At 40.2% G+C, this 23,503-nt stretch overlaps 1 protein-coding gene across 4 annotated transcripts in view; it reads right to left on the bottom strand.

The window, feature by feature from the left end:
• Positions 1-4,633: 4,633 nt before the first annotated feature.
• The window catches only part of BMPR2 (bone morphogenetic protein receptor type 2), a 108,256-nt gene continuing 89,386 nt past the window's right edge, over positions 4,634-23,503 (bottom strand). The window contains exons 8-14 of one of the 4 annotated variants that reach the window (XM_050340622.1): positions 23,014-23,174; positions 21,127-21,274; positions 20,053-20,189; positions 16,218-16,390; positions 13,865-15,138; positions 12,411-12,491; positions 11,985-12,131 (exon numbers count right to left, since the gene is read on the bottom strand). In XM_050340622.1, the coding sequence (XP_050196579.1) occupies positions 12,442-12,491; positions 13,865-15,138; positions 16,218-16,390; positions 20,053-20,189; positions 21,127-21,274; positions 23,014-23,174 (1,943 nt within the window). In that variant the 3' untranslated portion in view covers positions 11,985-12,131; positions 12,411-12,441. Of the gene's footprint in view, positions 12,132-12,410; positions 12,492-13,864; positions 15,139-16,217; positions 16,391-20,052; positions 20,190-21,126; positions 21,275-23,013; positions 23,175-23,503 lie in introns of all 4 variants that reach the window. The other 3 variants (XM_050340624.1, XM_050340621.1, XM_050340620.1) reach the window with 3 other exon arrangements.

Genomic DNA, 23,503 nt, shown 5'->3' with positions numbered 1-23,503 from the left:
AAGGGCAGACTGATCCAACACACAGAGCTGCAGAAACAAATCTGTGACCTGCTGAAAGCAGGGATGTAAACAAGTCTGAGAACTGGTCAACCAAAAACCGGTCAGCTGGTAACCCCAAATGAAAAGCAGAGAAACAAGGGTCAAAGGGGTTTAACCAAGCTGATAGCCCCAAATCCCACTGTACAGTTAGTAAAAAACTAAGATACAGGGAGTTTCCTTGTACTAAGGACTGAAAATGTCTGAGTAGTACTGCTCGTTGATCATAATATATAAGAAAAATGTTAAAATAATAGTAATAATAGTAAACCTTACAGAAAATTACTGTGCTTCAAGCAGCTTCAAACATGTTATCATCTTATTCCAAAATTAAATAAAATGCAAAGCAGCACATGTAGAGGAGCAATCTACTGACTGAAATTGTTTTTATACCTACAGTTGTTGCTAGCAATATTGAAGTTTGAAAGACTAAAGATTCTGGGAGCCTAATCTAAACAGTAGATTATGCCCCAGGATATTTCACTGCATTTCTCATCTCTCCCCTGCAGAGTGAGTTTGTTTTGCTTGTTTCTGTGGGTGTTCAACATCAACTGGAGAAAAAGATATTTTAAAAAATAGGACAAATATAATAGAATTTGCTTTACACAAAACCTGTAAGAGCCCAGTTAATATTCTGGAATATCTGGGGGGATTTGAGAAGGCAAATAGATTGAAATAAGGTATTAAGATTAAAAAAATAAAAAACAACAGATGGGACTTTGGGCATAAATCAAACTCCATGCAATAAGCAAAATGCACTCCTGACACATTTTATGAAGTCGAGTCTTTAAGAAAAGTTGTCACAGAAATAACATCCAGAGGCTCCAGTGCCTCACTGGCATTAAGGTAACACATCTTTGACAAAGAAACCCAGTTCCTCCATGCAACACTTACCTGCAGCTTGAGGGATGTTCCCACTGCACGTTCCTGGCACACATCATTACCTGGGAGAAGTGCAAGGTTAATTTCCTTAGAAGCCAGTGCTAAGCTCACCTACAAGTGACACGTTTTTCCACACATACAGATCAGTTTTCTGAGTGTGTGTTAAATGTCAGCAGCAACACTAAGCAATAACCTTGTGGTGAGTGTCCAGCTGCTGAAGGAGAGGGGCAGCTGGAACCTGCTTGGTGCAGCGATGGGAACTCTTGCCAGCTGAGAGTGACTGGAACTCTTCTTGGGCTGAGGGAAGAGAATGAGCAGCAGAAAAGGCCTGCTGTCCACCACATTTTGGAATCTTTTTTTCAGTAACGGTGAGAGAAGTGGCCTAGTTCATTTAAACAAGAGACAAATAATCTCCCTTAGGTATTCTACAAGATGCTGAATGATAATTTGCACATGACTCCTCCTCTTCTGATAATAAAACTTTGCTTCCTAAAAGGAACAGTCTCAGTTCATGGCTTATGTAGGCAGGTGGGAACTTCTGCTTGCCTGTGCCTTAAAAGCACATTTCTATCCCTCATGATCCCAGGGTGAAGCTCAAACACACGATTTAGTTGAATTCTGGCTTTCCAGAAGCAAACAATAAATAAAGTTAGCTGGCTTAGTGGTGATTTTAAGCCAGCTGTTTCTGAGGCCTGATTCAAAATTGTTAACAGTCCTGCAAGAAAATTCTTGGCAAGGCAACAGAAATACAGGTTCCCAATAAATTCTTTCCACCTCAGCAGAGATCCATCAAGGCCTCCCTCCTGCAGGAAATTCTCTGGTCACCCATACACACCTTGGCTGCACCAGGACAAGTGATGTGTGCGGCAGCAATGCCTACCTCACGGGCTGGAGTCAGGCCTACACCTCGCTCCAATGATTTGGGTCAGATCCCATTTTTAACTAACCCAGAGACCTGGAGGTGCAAGAAGTTAACTCCTTACAATATATCTGCAGGGCTCCATTATTACCTTCCCCAGAAGAGGGAAGGGGGAGGGGGAGAAAGAGGAAGAAAGGGAGGGAGATTGAGAAAACAGGTATAATTTCAGTGTTACAGCAGCCTGGCAAAACACCAGTCACCACAAAGCACACAGAGCAACCGTCAGGAAGGGAACCAGGAACAGAGCACAGGCCCAACCTCACTTCCCTTGCACCATAAAAGTACATTATGAAAACTGTATTTCTGGTCGTTCTGATTAAGAAATCTGATATCTTGTGGCATGAACTTCTCCCAAACAAAGGTTGCAGTAAGTGAAAGAGGAAAGCAAAAAAGCCTGTACCATTCCTAGGAGCTGCTTGCAGGCCTGTTACAAGCAGTGGCACCAGTAAAACGAGCTGTACAACCTCTGTACCCTCTTTATCACAATGCCCTACACTATCCTTTCCTGTTAGCACTTGGCAGGAACAACAAAGAACTTGGGCCAAAGCAAAATTCTGAGTTCTACTGTGTTGTTGATGCCTGAAACAAATATCTCTACCCTCCCTCCATGCTTTCTCTTTCCTCAAATCTACCTCATGCACTCGAGACTCTGCCCACTGGCTTTTGCCCATTATCTGCCCAAACCAAGCCTGCTCTCTACTGACTCTATGTCCTCATTCTCAAAAGCTGCTTGGACTGTGATAGAGAGTGCTGGGAAGCTGCTGTCCTTCCCACCAGGAATTGAAATGCACTTGGATCAGGCGTTTCCAACTTTTCTCAACATTTGCATCCTTAACATTTCTCCATTGCCCATGCGAGAAATGCCACTTGCTCAGACACTGCATAGTAAATACAGACTTGCTTTCCTTAATCACCTCCCACAGACCAGCTGTTCTCAGCCAGCCTTATTTGTTGTCTTTGTAAAAGAGGCACAAGTGATCCCTCAAGCACAACTTCGGCTCAGATCACATTTGTGGGTTTCTCACAGACTTCCCCTGTGGTACTGAGAGCTGAAAGAAGGAGATCCCCTGACATAAAAGCAGAACACCAAAGTGTGCCATTTAAATTCCAGGAACCAAAACGTTTCAACTCCTCAGTGGATGGAGGATGACAACCTTTCAGGCTAACATGAAAAGCTGAATTTATACAGATACAAACATTTTGGTTTAGTTGAGTTTTCCTGCCTGTGGAAAATTAACCTTCTTATCCAATAGAATGTGCTTTGGGTCACGGCAGCGAGCAGATGTCTATAATCTCCTGCACGTGGAGAATTTCCATAACATCAGAATTAGCAAGAAGCAAATGGGGAAAAAAACCCCTGAATGGAAACAAATGGAAGACTGACGTGGCTGTGTTCCACAAAGTACGTTCTGCAGCTGCATCACTGCTCTGGAACAAAGGGGAATATAATTATTGTTGTTTTACTTTCATTTCCCATTAGCAAAGCAAAAGCCGAATAAAAGTGGTTGTTATTTCTGCAGGAGAGAGCTGGCAGAGGTGAGTGTATGAGGTCATTCAGGGAACACTATGAGGAGACTATTTCTTAGGCCTGAGTAGCTCATGCACCCAGTGACATTTTGTTGCTGCAGGGCTGAGTCAAGGCTTCTCCAATGCCCCGAGGACAAGGCTCAGCCACACCTGCTGGGGTAGGGCAGGACTTGGGTGCTTTTACTGTCAGCAAAGAATGATAATTGCTTTTGGGGACGTGTCTGCTCTTTTTGTTATGCTGTCCCCCACTCTCAGTGTGCCTCCTGCTTGCAGGGGAAGTGGGGCTTGCCACAGTCCCTCCCTGCAGCCAGTTCACTGCGTTGCTGATGCCTGAAACAAATATCCCCCACTGTACTTGTGGGGCTGGGGTGATTTGCCATACAAGCAGATAGTTAACCACACACTACTTGCCTCAGTTTGTTGCTTCCTCCTTACTTATGACAGCAAGAAATTAAGCTCCTCACTGTCTCCCTTCTTTCCTTGCATTTTGGAGTTAGTTCTTTGGCCACAGAGGTGTAAGACTTGTATAATTTCTTTTTTTGGCCTGCAAAAATCATCACTGTGGATAGAGAAAAATACATTAATAAGAATTAAGTGAGGAGGAGAGACAAAACCAACAAAGCAACTGAGCTGCAGAATGGATCCCACCAATCTGTGTATAGTGGAAAGTGCCAGTTGGTGGAAATTTGCAGCATCCTTCTACTATCTGAATCCATCTCTTTTAGTTCTGTTGGATAGGAAAGCAGCTCTGGGCTGCAAAAGCTCCTGCTTGTAAGAATGCCAGGACATTGCCTCTTCATGGGGAGGAGAAAGTGCAATCGTTTGTGTGGGAAGGATAAGGCGTTTCTCTTTTAATTCCTGTCCCACCTGCAGAGGTCAATGCTTGCCGTGTTCCTCCCACATACCTGGCTGCCATCAATCCTGCGCTCTCCCCAAGTGCCACTCAACCAAAACTGAAGGAGAAAACTATTCAGTTTAACGCCTCTTTCTCCTGTTTCTTCTGTTGGGTTTTTTTTTATTACTATTTTTTATTTTATTTAAACACTTAGCAGGCAGATGAAGTGTGATAGGAGGTCATGCAAGGCCTGCTGCTTTGAAACACCTCCAAAACTGTGTTCAGTTCCAATACAAGTACCTGAGCTGGCTGATCAGCGAGAAAAGGCAGGGAAGCGAGCAGAGGCACTGCATTATTGCAGCCCTCTCGTTCCTGGGAGCACATCTCAGTATTCATGGCCAATAATAACGTGAAAAATGCACAAAAGACAGTGCTTTTTGTCATTAATATGATCTTTAATAAATGGAATAATGCACCATTTTACAGCAAGCCTTTTCTTTTAGGCCCAAAGAATAGCCTTTTAAATGTTCTTATCCAATGTCTCTGTATCAATACAATCTCTTTATTTAGGTTTATATATAACAAAACAATTCTTACAAGTATTCATAGAAAACTCTGTAGTGGCTTTAACAATGTCAGCTTTCATAGTGGCATCCACAGATGATTAAAAACCAAAAATTAGCTTTTTATTTCATACTCACACTGTTCCATGAAACACAACTTATACAGCATAGCAAGGGTATTGGGCAGCTTATACAAAAGAAATAACTGAAAGCAATTATTTATAAATTCATACATGATATTTCCTCAGTGTTTGAGAGGAAAACCAAAAAATACCCGTTAACGAAAGGGTTCTGATGAGACTCCATAGTCTAGGATTTCTCCCCCTCTTCCCCCAGAAAAGCTCGCTCAGAAAGTAATGCTCTCTTGACAGTCTTTCATACAGAAAATGGCAGTTTCACAGCTCCATATTTCAGCTTCTACAGAAGACCAAACCCTAGAAAGCGGTCCTTGCCATGTTCATTTTCCTCTTATACTGCATTTGGGGGGGGGAATAATCAACAGCAATGGTAAAATGTGATTCCAGCTTATATAAATGTGAATAGAGCACGCTTTCCTCTAGAGACAAAAAGCAGACAAGAACATTACATACAAACAGTTTTAAATACATTTCAACAGCGTGAAAGAGAGAGTAGAGTCACCAATCAGGAAATTCGAAAGTGACAAATGAGTCAGCTATAACTTGGACTTGCCTGTTTGTTCTTGTGACTTCTTACAAACTACAGAAACATTAACTATTTTCTTTCCTTCTGAATAAACAAGGCTGAAGTGTGATACTTCATGATACAGTTCTGAAGCACAAAAAAAAAAAAAAAAGTGAATCAAGTGCTCTAGAAATAAACCTCACACATTTTTGCTGTCTTAAAAACAAGTGAGTGGGCTATAAAAATTGACTTTGGGGAGACTTTGTAACTAGGAAGTTATAAAGGCTAATTATTTCTGCTTTAAAATAGTTACCAGGCGAGATGCTGTGACCTGGATGGGTGGAGGCTCCTGTGATACACCTGCAGAAGACTGCAAGGACCAGGAATAAATCCTTCCTTCGTGTGACAGTTACTGCGCTGTTGAAGCACGGTGTGTGCATTGAAGGTAACCAACTGAGTGACTTGCAAATTTAAACAGTCGCTGATCAACAGGCTTTTAAAAATATCTGACAGTTACATTATAAAGTAACATAACTGCAACTAGTTCCTGATTATTATGCACATGTGTATATTAAATCACAGTGAAATAAAGAGAAATGGCCATAAAAAGTAATTTGTGTCAGTAACGCACCACTAAAACAGACCTGTGTGGAGCCCAGATACACACTAAAGGAACTGGTGTAAATGAGAAATTATCTTGAAACCTTCCACTCCCCCTGCCCCGACGCAGTTCCTCCGGTGGACAATAACCACAGCTGCACTGTGCCGAGCCAGCCTGGCAGCCTGGAAACCCCACGAGCAAACACCCAGCAAGGTGTGGGGAGCCAGGGCTCATCCACGCGCTCCCACATTCCACGTCAGCTTTCCCAGGGCTAATCCTCCCCAGAAGTGTTTAACACCCCAGCCAGCAGGACACACCCCTTGTCTGCCCACAATCAACAGCAGACTCCTCTTTGATTCCAAGGGCACTGACTCAACCCTGAGCCAAGCGGGTGCCCATTCCCTCAGATACACTTGTGCTGAACATGATGCTCATCTGGATTTGCAGGAGCACCTGCATCTGTTATCTGCAGAAATGGAAGTTCTGCTACCAATTTTACTCAGTGCAGAAGAAACCTCAAAGTGAGAAATCTGATTTGTCACTATTTCACATCAAAACTGAACCCACCAGGGAGGTGGGCGAGATCAAAAAGGGATGTACTTCTACAGCTACAGTTTTATATGACAATATAGAAGCTTAAAATGTAATTGGATTTAATGGACTAAAACACTATGTTTAAATAGCAACCACACACATAGCTATAGCTACTACATAAAAAAGCCTTGTAAAAATTATGTGTTAAGTGTTCTGGGTTACTTTTGATCTTTCAGAGAGGTACCTTAAATTACTCAGCTTCAGATAAAACTTGTCCTGTGCATTCCCAGGTTTCTCTCCCTCTCATAAATCCATTCCACCTAAACAATCAGTGACAAGCCTGTCATGGGAGATTTGAACTACTGGACTGTATGTCACAGTCTGATCCCAACTTTACTGTGATGCACTAAAGACAATTTTAAAATGGCATGTGAAAAAAATTATATTTGCTACCACTGCTACCATCTGATGCTGTAACTCATGCACAACATACATATGCATCTAAATACATAAGGAGTAGTTTACATAAAAAATATATATCTGGCTTCACTGCAATACGTATAGTTTTCATTGATGAAAGGCTTAAAGTTGAACAAAGAATAATGAGCACATTTTAAAAACAAGGTTAATATATTTACCTGTTAAAATGAGGAGTGGGAGACCAGACAGAAAAGTTCAAATAATCCAAATTCATACAAAATACTAAGTTGCCCAGTCTATAATCCAACTTTCATAGACTAATCAATGCAATTTCAATTTACTTTGATGAGCTGCTACAAATTTTTCCAGTTAGGCAGCAGGTCGTGTATATGCTACTGTGCTTGGCAATTACTATTGAAACCAGCCTGTTTCAGCAATGCCATCATTTTTACACAAGTAAAAATTACAGCATAATTAATGTCTCCTGTACTGATTAAATATGTGAATTTTAAAATTCTCCCTAATTAGGCCAGAAACATTCATAGTAATATTTCAATAGCAGAATGACTATGAACTTCTGAATATTTTTCATGAAAGAAAATGATAATCTGAACATAGATGTAGTAATGTTAAGTAGATTTTTAAAAATATTTTAAAAAGGAATATCATTACAGAAAAATATGCTGAACCTACAGCATATACAATGTATACATACATATTTTTTAAAGTAAGAATTCACTATTACTAAATTTGGGCCAATAATCTATTCCACATAATTAAACAACTTCCTTATTCTCCTGAGGCAGATAGGATTATAGATTTCATTTAGAGAAAGTTGACAGGTGGGAGGATATGTACTTTCTAAACATATAAGGTGAGGTTTTTTTGTTGCTTGTTTCCTGAAACTTGCCAGCATCTATCTTGCATTGTTTTGTGCCCAGTGCACTGAAAAAATCAAAATGTGTTGCCTTTGAAAAGTACATCGTTTTCTATAGGAAAATAAGACACAAATGGGCAGCACTAAGAGAGCAAAACACAAATGGAAATGTTGTTTGTTTCTGAGAATATTCTAATTATGACACCATCAGATGATTTTCTTTTAAGTTAGGAATCCCTTTGCTTTAGCTGTGAAATTTAAGTGCATCTTGGGGCTTCACAAAAGGCCTTGTTAATATTAACTGCTTAGCACATGAAGCTATTAAGCGTTATAAACAAATTCAGGGGAAGTGTTGCAAATAACACGACTTGTAAATATCAATTTAGAAGGAAACAGACCTGACTATGAGACGTGTCTGGTCAAATGATTAGAATTCACATTGTAAAAACCATGTTATGTTTGTGACTATCTTTGTTATAGGAAACAGAACAAGAGACAATGCATTAACCTAAACAACTCTTCTGGTTTCTACTAGTAAGTCGTTTTCTATAACCAGTAAGATTCTGGATTTTGTCTTATATATACAAACATCACAAATGTTTGCTCTATCATTTTACTTGAATTATCTGTTATAAATTACCATAACAAATATTCTATTGTTGCCTATTTGACACAATTCATAGGTATTTACACTATCATTCTATTTTTGTTTGCTATATTTATCTTGTTTGCAATATACATGAGAAACTGATAGAAAATTATCAACTTTTATCATTATCCTGTTTTTGTCTTAAAACACAAATAAAAACAAAATAATAAACTACAGGGAAATAACTCGCATTTGTCTCCCTTGTCTATAGTACATTTATCAACCATCCCTGTGTTTGGTCTGTAGAATTCTCTCTCTTGCATGTATTTTGTTTGGTTAAGGATGATTCCCTGTGGTATGAGATACAATCCACTATCATTTAACTTACAGAGAAAGTACTCTATGGAGATTGGATTATGTACTGTGACCAAAAAAAAAAAAGTCATTACTAAATTAAGCATTAAAACCAAACTGCTAATCTGGTCTCATCTAGCTGTGCAGAATTACAGTATTTTGGTACCTGCTTAAGAGTTTGTTTTGACTGACATTTAAAAATAAATAGTTTTTCCCCCATTTAATCTATAGGGTATTTTGTGATAAAGTACATTTTTCTATCACACATTGTAAATTATATTAATGCATGGCAGACTACAAAGCGAATACATGCTACTGATAATAATTCATCCCAGAGGCATACAAATAGTAGGAATAGATAAAAGGGGGAAAAAAAGCATTGTTTGCTTCAAGAATGTTTAAGGAAAACTGCAGAACACTTTCATCTCATATTAAAATGATTCTGATTGCATTGATCACAAAAAAGTTGGATTTCTTACAAAGGCTTGGCCTGCAAAGAAAGGCTAGAAAAGATGGGTGCAAATCTGTCTTAGCAAAAAGAAGCAGCAGTCAGAGAAGTAACTTTTCTCTCCCCAGAGTGTTTTCAGTTAGACAAGAGAGTCCTGAATACTCTTTTCCGCCCATATTCTGAAATGGTGATGGATGATACATGCAAAGCAAAGCAAAAGTCACTGGGAAAGGAGTGAAGAATCTTCAACAGGCATAACACAGTGCTCAGCACTAAACAGCACAGAGCACTGCAAAGGGAGACTCCAAGGAGGCCAGAAGAGAAGAAAACCACAGTGAGCATTATGATCAGAATGCCAGAAATTCTGATTCAGGTCTTGAAACCCAGCTGAGCAACTGGCAGGTTTTCAACATCTGGGATGTGAGATTGCAGCAGATGGAAAGCCGGAGAGTGAATTAAAAGTCAAACCAGAGGAAGGCTGTATTTCTGAAGAGGGGAGATATAACTGTGTATTTATACAGGGGGATAACATAATTACGCCTCAGAGACGAGAGGTACTACTTGAACTGGAGCTTAAAGAACATCAGGAGCCTGAAATGTGCCTCTTGGCTTGTATTTCTACAACTACACTTAATCAAAGTCTGGATTTACAGAGCTATCTCTTGGAGATATCTAGGAGAATCTAAGAAACGTTAAGAAGCGTTACAAGAGAAAATCATAGCAATCAAGCACAAACAAGGGATTTTGGGGAACAGCAAGAATCAGATGCAGCAAGGCATGTATTAGGCTAGTTGTATCATCAGATACAGAAGAACAAGGTTGGCAAAGTTTACCTCGGGGGGGAAAATAATAAAACAGCAAGGAAACAAATGAGCTTAAAAGCAGAGAGCATCTGTTTCAGTCATCTGAAAGGAGACAGGCTAAGGGAGGCAATTGTTTGCTGCCAGTATCCTGCCACAGGAGTCTGGCAGGCTGACTGAAGTGATTTTCTTTCTTTGAACATCACCAGTTTTCGGATAAAGTGATAAAACTTCACTTGGTACCAAAGACTGATGTGTTACATCTTCTTCATCTAAATAGTTTTTACTGAAGTGTTTTCAATCAGAAAGAATATTTCTCAGATGGAAGGAGGTCCTGACTAATAAGGAAATTAATTTTCTTTCAACAGACAGTAAAACCAATCATTCAAAAAAAAAAAAAAAAAAAAAAGGTAAGGATTACTTGAGATGGTGAAAAAACCAATTTATCTCAATAGATATTACATTCACAGTCACTGACAGCTAAAATCAATGTGCATACAAACTGATAGAAGGGACTACGCAGAGGGGAAAAAAAAAATCCCCAACCCTCCCCCGCAAACACCCAAGAATTTGAAAAGCATGCAATAAATTTTAACATGATGAATGAGGGGCTCTCTAAGAACTCTGAAGGGAGGACGAGTTTCAACTCAACTTGGCAACAAGAGTCAGTTAGGATGCACCTACCTGGATAAGTAATTAGGTTGCTTTTACCTCAGACTGTCTGTAGGTAGGTAAATCAGGCAAGATTTGTGACTCATCACAGAACTGTTTTGTGCCAAGTAAGATTCGTGATTTTCTTCTCTGTGTAAACAAACTAAGTTCACAACCTATCTTCACTCGAGCTTTTAAGTATGACAGTTATTAATATTTCTGAATAAAAGGTATTTTCCAATGTACATCAATAGTGATCTAAATAAGGGTTTACATAAATACAGGGGGTAAAACTGCACACAAAATAAAATGGAAAAAATGGCTGACATTGTTTCCTTACATTTGTTCACCATTTTGTTATTCAGAACTTCACAGGCTGGCATCTACAACTATAAAGGAAACACATTTTGATTTGGAAGGATCAAAGGAAAGGTACTGAGCTCAGATTGGTTTTTTTTTTTGTTCCTTTTTAAAAGCCCTTTCAAGTTGGGGAAAATTCATGCATTGTCACCTCTGAGCACAATGTGATATAGGCAGCTGCTTCAAGCTGGCTACAATGTGCAAAGTTCACTGTCACGACCGGCTGACTGCTCAACTGTCAGGGAAAAATTAACAGATACAAAAATGGGAACACGTGGCAGTTTTAGAAACACACTTTTCAATAAAGCATACTGTGAACTATAGACTATTGCACATTTCAACATGACACAAGAAAAATAAGGGGTTCAAAAGAGAATACACTTTGTAACATAGAAATATACAGACTAGCTTGTGCACAGAAATCAAAACATGGTTACGAGACACCACTGCAGTCAAACCTGTCTTATAGTCTGCTTATGATCTTAGTGACCTTAAGAAACTGGTCCAAACTGATTATCAGCAATACTTTTTTTTGTTACTTTTTTTTTAAAAAAATATTTTGAGACCACATTTTTGATACACATATATATATTCCGTGGTCAAAACAGACAGACTTAACTTTAGCGATACTAAATAAAAGTGCAAAAACGTTCAAAAAATAAAACAAAATAAAAAAATATGGAAGCATAAGCTAAAAATTTTCTGCATAGCTGAAATCTATTTAAAGCGAGTCCTTGGTAGGGGTTGCTGACAGGAGGAGAAAGCAGTTTTTTTAAAATGTCTTCCGCACGTTTGTTTCAAATAATGCAAAAAAAAGGTCATTTGTCGGCTTTTAAAGTATTTCACAGGCAGTTCACCCCTGCGTCCTTAGATACCATTGTGGTGGCAGTGCCTCCTTCGGCGAGGTAAACAGCAGTGCTGGATTTGGGGGGGGCTGCCTGGTCACCGCCGTTGTTGTTGACCTCGCAGTGCAGGGGCTCGGTGGAGATGACCCACGTCGAGGGACGCCACCGCTTCAGGGAGTACGGGGTTTTCACGCGTTTCTTGATCTTCTCTCCTGAGCCCGACTTGCCATCCTGTGAGGAGTCACCTACTGAAGGAAAAGATAAAAAAACAAAAACAAAAAACCACCAAATAAAAACAAAAATAAACCAAAACAAAACAGAGTAGAAAATAGTTTTATGAGGAAGGTAAGATTACACTGGAGTCCAGGGTTGTTACTTATGTGAAACAGAACAAAACCTTATCACACAGAAGCAACTGTGTGGCAGAGGCATGACAGGTATACATCAACTGCAACAGCTGCCATTAAAACAGGGGATCAGGTTCTGTTCTCTGTCAGAAATTACTTCAGTGAAGTAATTTGTGTTACCTGGAACGCACATTGGCATCAAACAGGAGAATCAGCATTTGACATTTGAGGGGCTTTTGCAATCATAGTATCTTATATTACCTGTAATGGGAGGTACAAAAGAATGTTGCTACTAAAGGACAGCAAAGGCTAGAATTCTAATAGCGTCATTAAATGTTAGGTGCCCTAATCCTACTTCACCTGGCAAACCTGAATACAATATCGTCCTTTCTCCGTCCTAAGTCAGGATTTGGAATGCTGGGCTGCAAACCCGACTTTAATTGTGATAGAACTTTAGCAGTAAAAATCTGACTGTTAAAAAAACCCCTTTATACAACCCTTTCTTTTAAGTTAACCATCAATTAAAGAAATTCACAGCAATAATCTTTTTTCTTTACCTCAATAAGATTTCAAATCATGTCAACACGTTAAGGCAAAAATTAAGGTTTCCTACTTAAAAGGAAGGCTTAAACATTCCACTGCTGAATATTCAACTACATTTCTTGAAAGATATGTTCTGGTTTGGTTTTAAACCTTTTATTTCCAAAGGTGCCTGGCACCTCACTATATTTCACTAGTATCACAGCATCTGTCTAAACACAGTCAAGAGATTTGCAAGCACCTTTCAAAGACTAAAGTGGTTTCTGGAAATAAATATTCTCTTTAAAATGCACAGCAGGAGGCCTTTGCAACAGTTCATACAAGCTCAAAGTCATACACAAAGGATGTACCTAACTTAACTGTAACTATATGATTACATTTTTACTGTAAAAAGGAGAGTCCCATTATAACCTCTTAGATATTTGGCCATAAAAATCTTAAGGTAGTTATTCTGAAACAGTTTATTAAAATTCATTCCTTCTCTAACTACTTTAATTCATTTTTAATATGCACATGGTAAACTGACAAAGAATTGCTATAATTTTTGGAGCTCAGATAGCAAAAAAGACAACACCTTCATCTAGGGGTTCATCTGGGCTAATATAGTAAAATCAGTTGCTTTGAAGGTAATGAAGTATATAAGTAATTATTATAACAAATTATTTTAATCAATGCATCTTAGAGATGACTACTCTTAGGAGAATGAGGAAAAGTAAGGGAAAAAAGGTATAATGTGCCCCTGCAGAAAGGAATAGGAAGCTTTTTCAATATGATTTGAAGCTGCCAAGGTAGGGGCCTTGCAAGGAATTACAAAAGTTAACCTAGAGTCAAGAGCAGATGGATTAGAAAGGGACACATTTATTCTGTGTATGTGGAAGGAAGATAGTGATCTAAGATGCTGGAAATGATGGAGACAGGACTTTATCAAAAAGACTGAAATTGTGCTGACTCCAGAGATTAAATTTATATAGGATTTAAAAAGTGTGCTTTGAGGAGGGACAGGAGAGATGGAAGCAATTTCTATTCAAGCAGATATATATAGTTACTAGGTAAAAAAGTGTCAGAGAAACTGTTCAAGTCCTGTAGGCACTTACACTGCATACTACTGCTATCCAAACTATTTGTAGCTGACAGATCCAGCGAATTAGGTCTCTGTGCTCTTCTAGTCTGGGTCTGCCCAGGATTCCTCACGACACTCTGGATACTGGCTGTCGCTGTGTCTGCACACGGGTTACTGTTGTTGTTATTGGCGTTTGTTCGGCCGTTATCCAGCGGCCGCTCCCTCCTGTCTACGAGGCGGTCCAGAACACCTTCGTCGTGGCCGACCTGCTGCTCCCGCCTCAGCAAGGGTTCGTGCTCATCGGGGCTTGAATTAATATTCAGCCGGCTATCCTCTCCACTGAACTGGTTCTGAAGCATTTCCTGGGCCCTCTGCGCTACCGAGCTGGTTGTCTGGCCAGACGGCACCGAGCCATTGGCGTACTGGGCGGTGCCAGCGTGAGAGTTTATGCCGTGGCCTCTCCCAGCCACTCCGTTCATGGTAACTGTCACGACGTGAGGTTCTGCAGCATTGATAGTATTCATCTTGGCAACGCCTGTTTCCACTTGCTTCAAGTTGGATTTGTGCTTGCCACCAAATTTTAACCGTGGCTCCTTTGTTGAATTTTTGGTGTTGAGGGGGAGGCTAGTAGGCCTCTTCGGAAGGTTCTGTTGCTTGGGTAGAGGATAGACCTGAGCGGATGGGACATCCGGAATCAAACATGCTTGACCATTGCCAGCCTGTGTGAAGTCCTGTTGTCCTGTCACCTCTACTGCAAGCTTTATCAGTGGATAAAGCAAGCTGGAACTAGTGCTGCTGAGTGGGTCTGGCCCACTAAACTGCTTAAGTGAATGTTCCATCAGATTCTCATCAGAGCTTTCTTTCAGGTTCTTATCCACTTCTTTTGGATCCAATTTATTTGTCTCTAAGTCCTCCTCTGTTAGCTGCAGGCAAACAGGGGTGGGCCCACCTGGCTGCATGACATTTGTAGTATGTAAGTTTGTTTCATCCGGGTAAGGCATTTCGGATATGGTGGTCATGCCAGTGCTAGGAGTGAGGCCAGTTGTATTGGTGGTGGTAGTATTGGTGGACAGGCTGGTGACACTCGTCTCAGGACTAGGAATGCGAGCTTGCGCTTGTTGCCGCTCGTAGTTAATGGAATTTCTATTCTTTTCGCCTGAAGTCAACGGTGTAGTGGACATTGAATGTTCAGAAGAAATGTTCTTCACTATGCTGTCAGTGTGGTGGATTGAATCTTCAATGTAGGAAGAGGAAGAGTAATCTGGATATGGCCTTATCTTTGATACACGTCGATGATGTGACAGATTCCTTTAAGAAAAAATAAGGGATATTAAGATCATATATGTAAAAATCACTTCATATTATAAAGCCTCTCATTTAAGAGAGATGAATGTCTTTCTGTTTCTTTCCATGAATAAACTAAGGACAGACACAGTACAAAGATATTTCAGCAACTTCCCTGAAAAATCCTGGGTAGCAGAACACTGGTTTTACTAGGGCAAAATTTCATCATGGATGTTATTGACTAAGGCAACAGTAATTTCCTTCTATTTGTCCAATATGCTGTTTGTCTAGTTGACTGCTAAGGTACCACTCTAGATGCAGAGAAGTGGCACTAGAGGAGTCAACAACAACTCAATAGATAAGATCAAGAAAGCAATACTGGGAAAAAGTCAAAAGGTCTTACACCATGAAAATGCTATTATTTTAACCATTTAGATATTCTACAATTGAATATAATTTTTTTCCATGACAATAAACACTGCCATATACAGCAACATTACTCTTCTCTCAAATCCAGATTTCTAGCACGTACGATTAAGTACTAATGTCAGTTCTGCAAATTCTTGCTCCCTGTGGATCATATATAAGCAGAGAACGTGCAGAACTTCTTTCCCTGGGGCCAAAATAACGATGCTTAAACAATGGCCCTGCGGTTCTTTAATTGAAAAACTGCAGGTTTGAGACTCTCTAATTTCCTGAACTCAAACTGACTAAGAATTCAGTTTTTAGCAGAACACTTTAAACAGAAGTTTTATGCATCATTTAGCAAGTGTCCTTAAAGACAATTCCCTTCACCACTCCATATCACTGCAAGCCTGCTGAGACAGTTTGCCTAAGCTCAGTTTAAAGGGCCCTCTGTGAGATGTACAGTTGTTGCCACAAAAGGTGCCTGAATTCCAGGGACACATACAGAGGTCTTAAGAACACAAGCAATCAGGACCATGTCACACAATACCCATATGTAGACTAGCTCATGTAACACACCCCCACTTCACAAGTGCAGAAATGCTAAGCCAGCACTAAGCCAGTTTCCCTCCTGGAGCAAGCTGAGCACTGCACTGGGCTTTTGCTGCTGACTAAACCCAGATGTGTTCTCTCCTTACCGCTCATTTTGCATGGCAGTTGACATAGGGTTGACTGTTGGACTAACTGATTTATTCCTCTCCCAGATCATCATGAGTTCTGCCATTCTCTCCTCAGCACACTGTGCTGTTAGTCGAGCCTCAGCATCTTGATCCCAGCAGTCTTCAATCGTTTCTTTAAGTGACCTCACAGCCTGCCGGGAGACAAAAACCCTTCACCTTAAATTATTTCCCCTTTAAATTGTGCTTCTAATTTACTGTTTTATGGCAGCACTCTGCATGCATGAAAACAGTCACTAGCTGATATGGAAGAGAAACTGAAGATACACGATTTCCTTCAAAGTTTAACCTAATTAGTTTAACCTAATAACTGCAATATGCACGACTGGTATTATCACATCTCACGCACACACATCAACTGGAAGACAGTTATTTAGGAAAAGCTCCATTCACCAATGCCCATACAACCTTCATCCAGCCCTCTGAGGTATGCATGCACAGCTTACTCTCCTTGCCTTACGAGAGCTGTGTGCTAAGGATTGCTGATATTCTGGAAACGTTACCCTCACAGTTCTGCCAATGGTCACTGCCTCGCTCCCCTGCACTGTATGCAAATAACACAGCAGTGCCCACTTCATCATGCTTTTCTTCCTCTGTTCACCACTGCAGCATCCAAATGTCTCATAAGTATCAGTGAATTTGCCTGCACCATGGGAGGAGATTATTGCTGCACTTGTTTTACAGATGGAGAAACAAACACACACACACGTTCCTGGCATCACACTGTGGGATGAACTGTACAGTCAGGATTAGAGCTCAAGACCTCCAAAACGTGCTGCCATATGCTCAGAGAACTGGAGAGGAAACAACTGAAATTATGAACACTGAACAATTCTGCTTCCACTGTATCTGGAGTACAAAAGCCAGGCAGACATGTATGGGCCCCTGCTGCCAGCCCATGGCCCATGAAGAGGATCTGGCTTGCCAGAACATCTCACATCTACAGCCCAGCTTTAACCTCTCCAGTGCCAAGGACTGTGCGTAATCCCAGCTGGGCACTACGGCATTCAGTGGGTCCTGCTGACTGCCCCTGTGCTGGAACTGCCTTGTGCCCTTCTGGCAGTGACAGCCAGGACCGGCTCTGCATGTGAGCCAAGAGCTCCTCACACACTGAGAGGGCTCCTGGCACCACCTGCACCTGGCACCGTCACTGCCGCTTAGCCAGGCAGCCATGGCTGCACAGGTGGGGATCAGCTCCCCCACAAACAAACCTTTTATCTCCCTTCCCACAGCAGATCACAAAGGGGCTAAGCAACTACGCTCCCCTTAGCTGAGGGACACGAGTCTAAAAGCACCTGCAGGCACAAGGATATGGATCTGTTTTCTCTCCCACAATAAAATGCCTTCAATTCAGCTTTTAGGACTTGATTTCCTCACAACCTAAATTAAATATTTAAGTCTAAGACACTCTAATCTCCTGTCTCATTTCTTTGCAAGACTCTCCCCTACAGGTTTCACCAGCATTAATTCAACCAGCGCTTAATTTAAAACTGTGTCTCCTCCAGCAGATCCTTTCCTTTTGATGTTGTAAGGATCACGAAAGGAACACAATAATGACTGTATAGATAGCTAACAAAAATGAAAGTCTAGAGCTTCACATCTACCACAATGTGTTTTCTATTAATTTCAGGTTCAAAGACCACGATACGAAAAGGCACTATTTAGAAGTTCTAGCACTCATCAAAAAAACAGAAGGGACCAGAAATCTGCATTATTCTATTATTCTCTTAATATCTTTCAGTGCTGACCTTTGAAGTCAAGCTCAGATCCCACTTTGGCAAGTGAGACAAGAATGCTGTAATGTATCAACATAGTTTATAGCCCTTGAATTATTTTACCCACATCATCTGCTCAGATTGTTCATTTACACTGTGCAAAATAATACTGCTAATCAAGGTCTGTAACATAACACATATAGTGCAAGAAGCAGACTGAGAGTGCATATATAACCACAAATACAGCATTCCACATCTTTTGAGTGCCTTAATTATGTGGCCTAAAAAATAAAACATTACTTTTTATTTTTATTTCTCAAATGAAAAGGACAAATACATTTCTTGAATATACGAATTTGCATGAAAGTGTTATAACCCAACATGCCAGCACAGCTTTAAACAACAAAAAAAAGTCCTTTTTTCCCACTAGATACAGGAGGTTAGGACCTGCATGCAGGGTGAGGTTATCTGGAGCTTAGTTTTCTACACTAGCTCCTCTAGAGTGCTCATTCAGATATTATCCTAGACTGGCAAGAAGTTGTTTGATACCCATGAGAGAACTACAAATTATTTATTCTTCTTTTCTCTTAAAGCAATGGTGTAAATCAATCCTTAGAGCTGGAGTTATCATCATAATTTTGATTTTTTTTGGCAAAAAAAAAAAAAAATAGTAACAACACAAAGAATGTGTTAGGCAGTTTAAATATGGGGATCATCTAATAATGCTGGAGGTTATCATCTTGCTAGAACGTAATTAACATTTAAAACGGTAGTCTGCAAAACAGAACAAACCTTCTTGAACTGTTTTAGTTTTAACTGTCTTCAAAAACAGCTGTCAAGCTTGGTTCTTCCAACATTGCATTTGCCAAGGTGGCTATAGTTAAAACAGCTGCTGTTTGATTTCCTATATCTTTTGGGCGTGGATTCCGTTTTTTTCTCTCTGCCCCCCTTGCACCCGAGACTGGCTGGCCAAAACTGGGTTATTAACGAACCCCTCTGTGAAGCTCCCAGCTCAGTTCCAACATGTTTTTCTGCAGTGCACCACTGCAGGCTACACTCCTCTCTGAAAAGAGTTTTGTACATATTTACAAGCACCAGCACAGGTGAGCCCTCAGGCTCCTCTCTGTCTGCACAGCAGCTACACACTTATCAGCCAGCAAAGCCTCTGAAGATTGCAGGGCATGATTTCACTAAGGGAATAAAAACAGAAATACCTTTCTAAGAAAGAGTCAAATATGTCATTTTAATACTCTCTATCAAGCTGCATTAGCTTAAACAAGTTACCATGGATCAGGTGAAACCCCATAACTGCATTTCACTTCCCTTGTAATAGAAGACAACCAGCCCCCTCTGAGCTCAGAGGATTAGCATTGCCTCACCTTTGCTGTGGATGAAAGCGAGCACACAGACTCACCAGAGTTCACCTGACTTGCTGTAACTTGCTGGCCTGCAGCAGCAAGCAAGGCTTTAAGCCATAGCTACACTAATTCAAAACAACAAACAACATCACTACGTTTATGGTCTTGAAAACAAAAACTGCAGATCAAATGAAGCCATGTAAAATCTGTAATGTCGTTCTAATGAAATGACTGCTGGAAGCTTTAGTCTCTGCAAATTCTGAGGCTATACAAGTTCAGAAGAAGTTTATAATGTTTACAAATTTTAGTTTTGGAAGAGTATATTGGCATTTTTGCCAATTATTTTATGGTTTTACTAGTTTATAAGATGTCAAAAGGCAAAAAACGCCTTCATGTTTCTCATCCAGCATACAGAGAACACATGGGCACTTCGTGCATACTACTACAGACAATGTCTAACAATTAATATAAGTAGCTATCTCCTGGGTATCAGCCTGCAGCATCCAATACCAATAATAATCATCATAGTAGTTTTCCCAAAAAGAAATCTAGTTTTCATGTCAATGGTTTTTAAAAAACTGAATTCCATATTTAAGAAGTCCCGACAGAAACAGCTCCTAATCCTTAAATGCTAACAAACATTATAAAAGAAATCAAAAATTGCTTTTAAGAAATGAGTACACCCTAAAGCTGATTAAATCATTTGCAAATATTCTATCTCACCAGGCTGTTCTCCTTCCATGCTTCTGGGAATTTTGGTCTTTGCTTCTCTCTAGACACCAAGACTTGCATATCTTCAAAAGTAGGATGGTTTCCGACTTCAGTCTGGAAAGCCATCTGGTACTCTGGCACAGATTCCCCTGTTAGCAAAAGAAAGAAAGGGGGGAAAAAATCAATCAGATTAAAAGGCAGAGCAAAGGCTTTCAGGTGATGAAAGGTACCAACAAAACTGCTGTCTATCGAGATGTTCCCCACTTTCTCCACAAAAAATTCTGAATTAACTGCAAATGAATTTCGTGCTGTTCAGCAGCCTTTCCAAGGATAACATCCTCAAACTTTGCTGGCTGAGTGGCACATTCAGAACGCCTTGGAGCCTGAGGATGACACCTACTTTCCATGAAACACCACTGACTGATTATATTCATGTACTTATTTATGAAGAAGCCCAGGAAGATTACCAGTCCCTGCACATAAAGTGCAGCTGTTTCACTACAGAAAGAATGCTGCATTTTAGATTTGTTCTATATGCTGTAGCTTGGGAAGAAGATGGTGGGTGTGGCACAACCTCATGTGCTAAATTTTAAAAGTCTACTTCCTTCTGTTTTATGTTACAGGTTTGGAAGATTTCCCTGCATTTTCAATGTCACTATCATAAATAAAAGTACAAATGACTAAAGGCTACATTAAATCACACTATTTTCCCATACATTCTTTTATGGGGAAAGTCTGAAAAACACTTTTATCTGTTCTAACAACTGGAAGCACTGCCCTTCCCACCAGATTAACTTTCAATGTATTTAAGCTCTGGACAGTAACCATAATGCTCAAATTGCCCTTACCATGAGGCCTGCAAACTGCCTGAACAGGTAATTTCAAGCCTCTCAGCAGGAACCATGCCTCACCCCCAAACACTGTGCTGACAACCACCACTGCGAACACTAGATGGCACCGACTTAATGGCAGAAGCAACCGAGAAAATTAATTCCCCTCTTCACTTTCAAAAGCTCTGGATAAGGAGTAGCTTCGGTTGCTGGTACTGCTTTCTACTATTACACTTTCCCCAGTTCTTTTAGTTACCTGGGAAGAGGTCTGTACATCTCATAAATATCTCCCAGTAGATGAGGCCTAGAGCATACATGTCCACTTGTTTCAAAGCAGATTCACAGTCCCTCAAGTTTACTGCTCCTTCAAGCACTTCTGGGGCCATATAGCGGATCGTGCCGACCTGAGGAAACATAAAATCAAAGCTTCACATCGGGAAGTAACTGCCAAATTCAATTTATTGTGGAGATTTATTTTTTAATACCCTATTTTGTTCGGCGTTTTCTACAGTTATGGAAAATGCAGTTCTCTTCTAATCAATGTCCTGAGCTTCTAGACCCTTACTAGCAGCCTAGTCATAACAAACCCCTTGCCCTACTTTGTCAGTTTTTTGTATGTTCCAGAACAAATAACTTTGTCCCTTACTTAATGTTCTCAGAATGTTTTTTTCCGCCCTGTAATTACTCTGTTAAACGTCAAGGTATGTATCATAATGGAAGAGCGTGCTACTGAAGATTAAACCAGTTCTCTTTTTCCTGAACTCTCACTAGGGCTCTACCCTACATCTCCCACAGTCAAAGGTTATTAACAGCCTTGTAGGACTCTATTCATTTTCACTAGCACATATGTCAGTTAGATTAGAGCACTCACTCATCAGCACTATTACAAGAGTGTTTTGTCACAGGACTGCTCCCTACCCCTACATTCTAACAGCACTTTCCCTGTTTCTTTGTTCAGTAAGGGGAGATCTAAAAAGAGCACCTGTGCACTATGTACTATCAATTTAGCACTTGCTTTCTAAGGGAAAGAATATGCAAAACATATTCTTTGAATGAAATGTAAAGGTTTTCTGTAAAAGCACAGACAAATTTACTGAACCATTAGGGACTTTCATTCTGTTTAAAATAGCCTCACTGTATTTCCATAGCCTGTATTGGATGTCAAGTATATTTATGCTTATACAAAAACAAAACAACAACAAAAAACTCCCCCACTCTCTGAGTCACAGCATCATAAAAAGGAAAGCTTAGGAAATCAGTTTCTTCTTTCTTCCTAGAATCCATTATAACCCACTCCTAACAGATGTTTTTCCAATCTGTTCCTTAAATTCATAAAATGATGCAGATTCTATATCGCCTTCCTTAGCAGTCCATTCCAGATCCTGGCTGCCTTCTAGAGATTAGAAAGGTCTCTTGGTAACTAACCTGAATTTTCCCTCCTGCAATATAATCCCATTATCTCTTGTCCTGAATGCAAACAGTTTACTCCTTTCCCTTTGCAGCAGCTGTTTACATCCTTGAAGACCTGTCTCTGTCTTCCCTAAACAACGCTCATTCTTTTATCTTTTCCCATAAGGTACTTTTTCAAGCACTCCCTGGTTTTTTTGACCCTGTTCTTTCTCAGTTGGTTCTTGACCTTCTACATGTACTCACTCAAACACAGATGTATCCATTTGAAGTCCAGAAAATTGCAGATGACACCCAGAGAAATGGTTGTAGGATGTAGCATGTGGCATGTCACCATTTTGGAAAAATTAATGCCAAACCACCAAAGGATGTTTGGTCTTCAGTTAACCCTTGCAGTACAAGACTGAAGGGACCTGTACCACACCACATCACTGCAAAGAACATGGCAACCAAATCTACCTCATGTCTTCTTGTATCTCACACAGAAACTTCGGTCTCCAGGGTTGCCAACAGCCTTTCAAAATGCTACCTTTGTCTCAGTATTTTGAGAATAAAACCAGTTTCTTCCCATGGAGATTTCAGTCACTTCTCACACCTACACTGCAGCAATTCCCCCTTACAGAAATTGTACCACCGGAACATTCACCTTCCAGCAACAGAAATAACTCTTTCTCAGTGTTACTTCCACACTAATTTGCTCTCTTTTATGCACGGGTTTATCCTCATTTATACTTACCTCACTAATAGCTGCATTATCTTCCTCACCTGGTCGTACCAGTCTGTTTCCAGTTAACTTCATTGAGAGTCCAAAATCACTAATGACACATGTTCCATCATTCTTTACCAGGACATTGCGGCTGTTCAAGTCACGATGGGATATCGCAGGCTTGTAATGGTCTATTTGGACACATGAAAGTGCTCGTTACTATTTGAGCAATTCTACTGTTTGGCAAAATGAGAGAACCAGATTATGTCTGCTCAGCTATTATAAACTGAGAATCATCTTTTAGAAAGCGAACACTTTGGCTTCTTTACAATGAGCTCCAGAGCATGCAATCTGTAGAAAACTGACTGGCATTCAGAGTTTCACCATACCTACATAACATATTAGGCTACTGCTATATACAGTTCTAGTGTTTGCCAACGATCTTCTTTCCAAGGGATATTTCAGAATTATTTTGGCAGTGGAGACATTTGTGTAGTTAAGCACAGACCTGCTGCCACAG

This window comes from Myiozetetes cayanensis, unplaced genomic scaffold (assembly GCF_022539395.1).
Source record: "Myiozetetes cayanensis isolate MyiCay16 unplaced genomic scaffold, myiCay2020 scf9, whole genome shotgun sequence".
NCBI lineage: Eukaryota > Metazoa > Chordata > Aves > Passeriformes > Tyrannidae > Myiozetetes > Myiozetetes cayanensis.
This window is presented reverse-complemented; position numbering and strand designations above follow the sequence as displayed.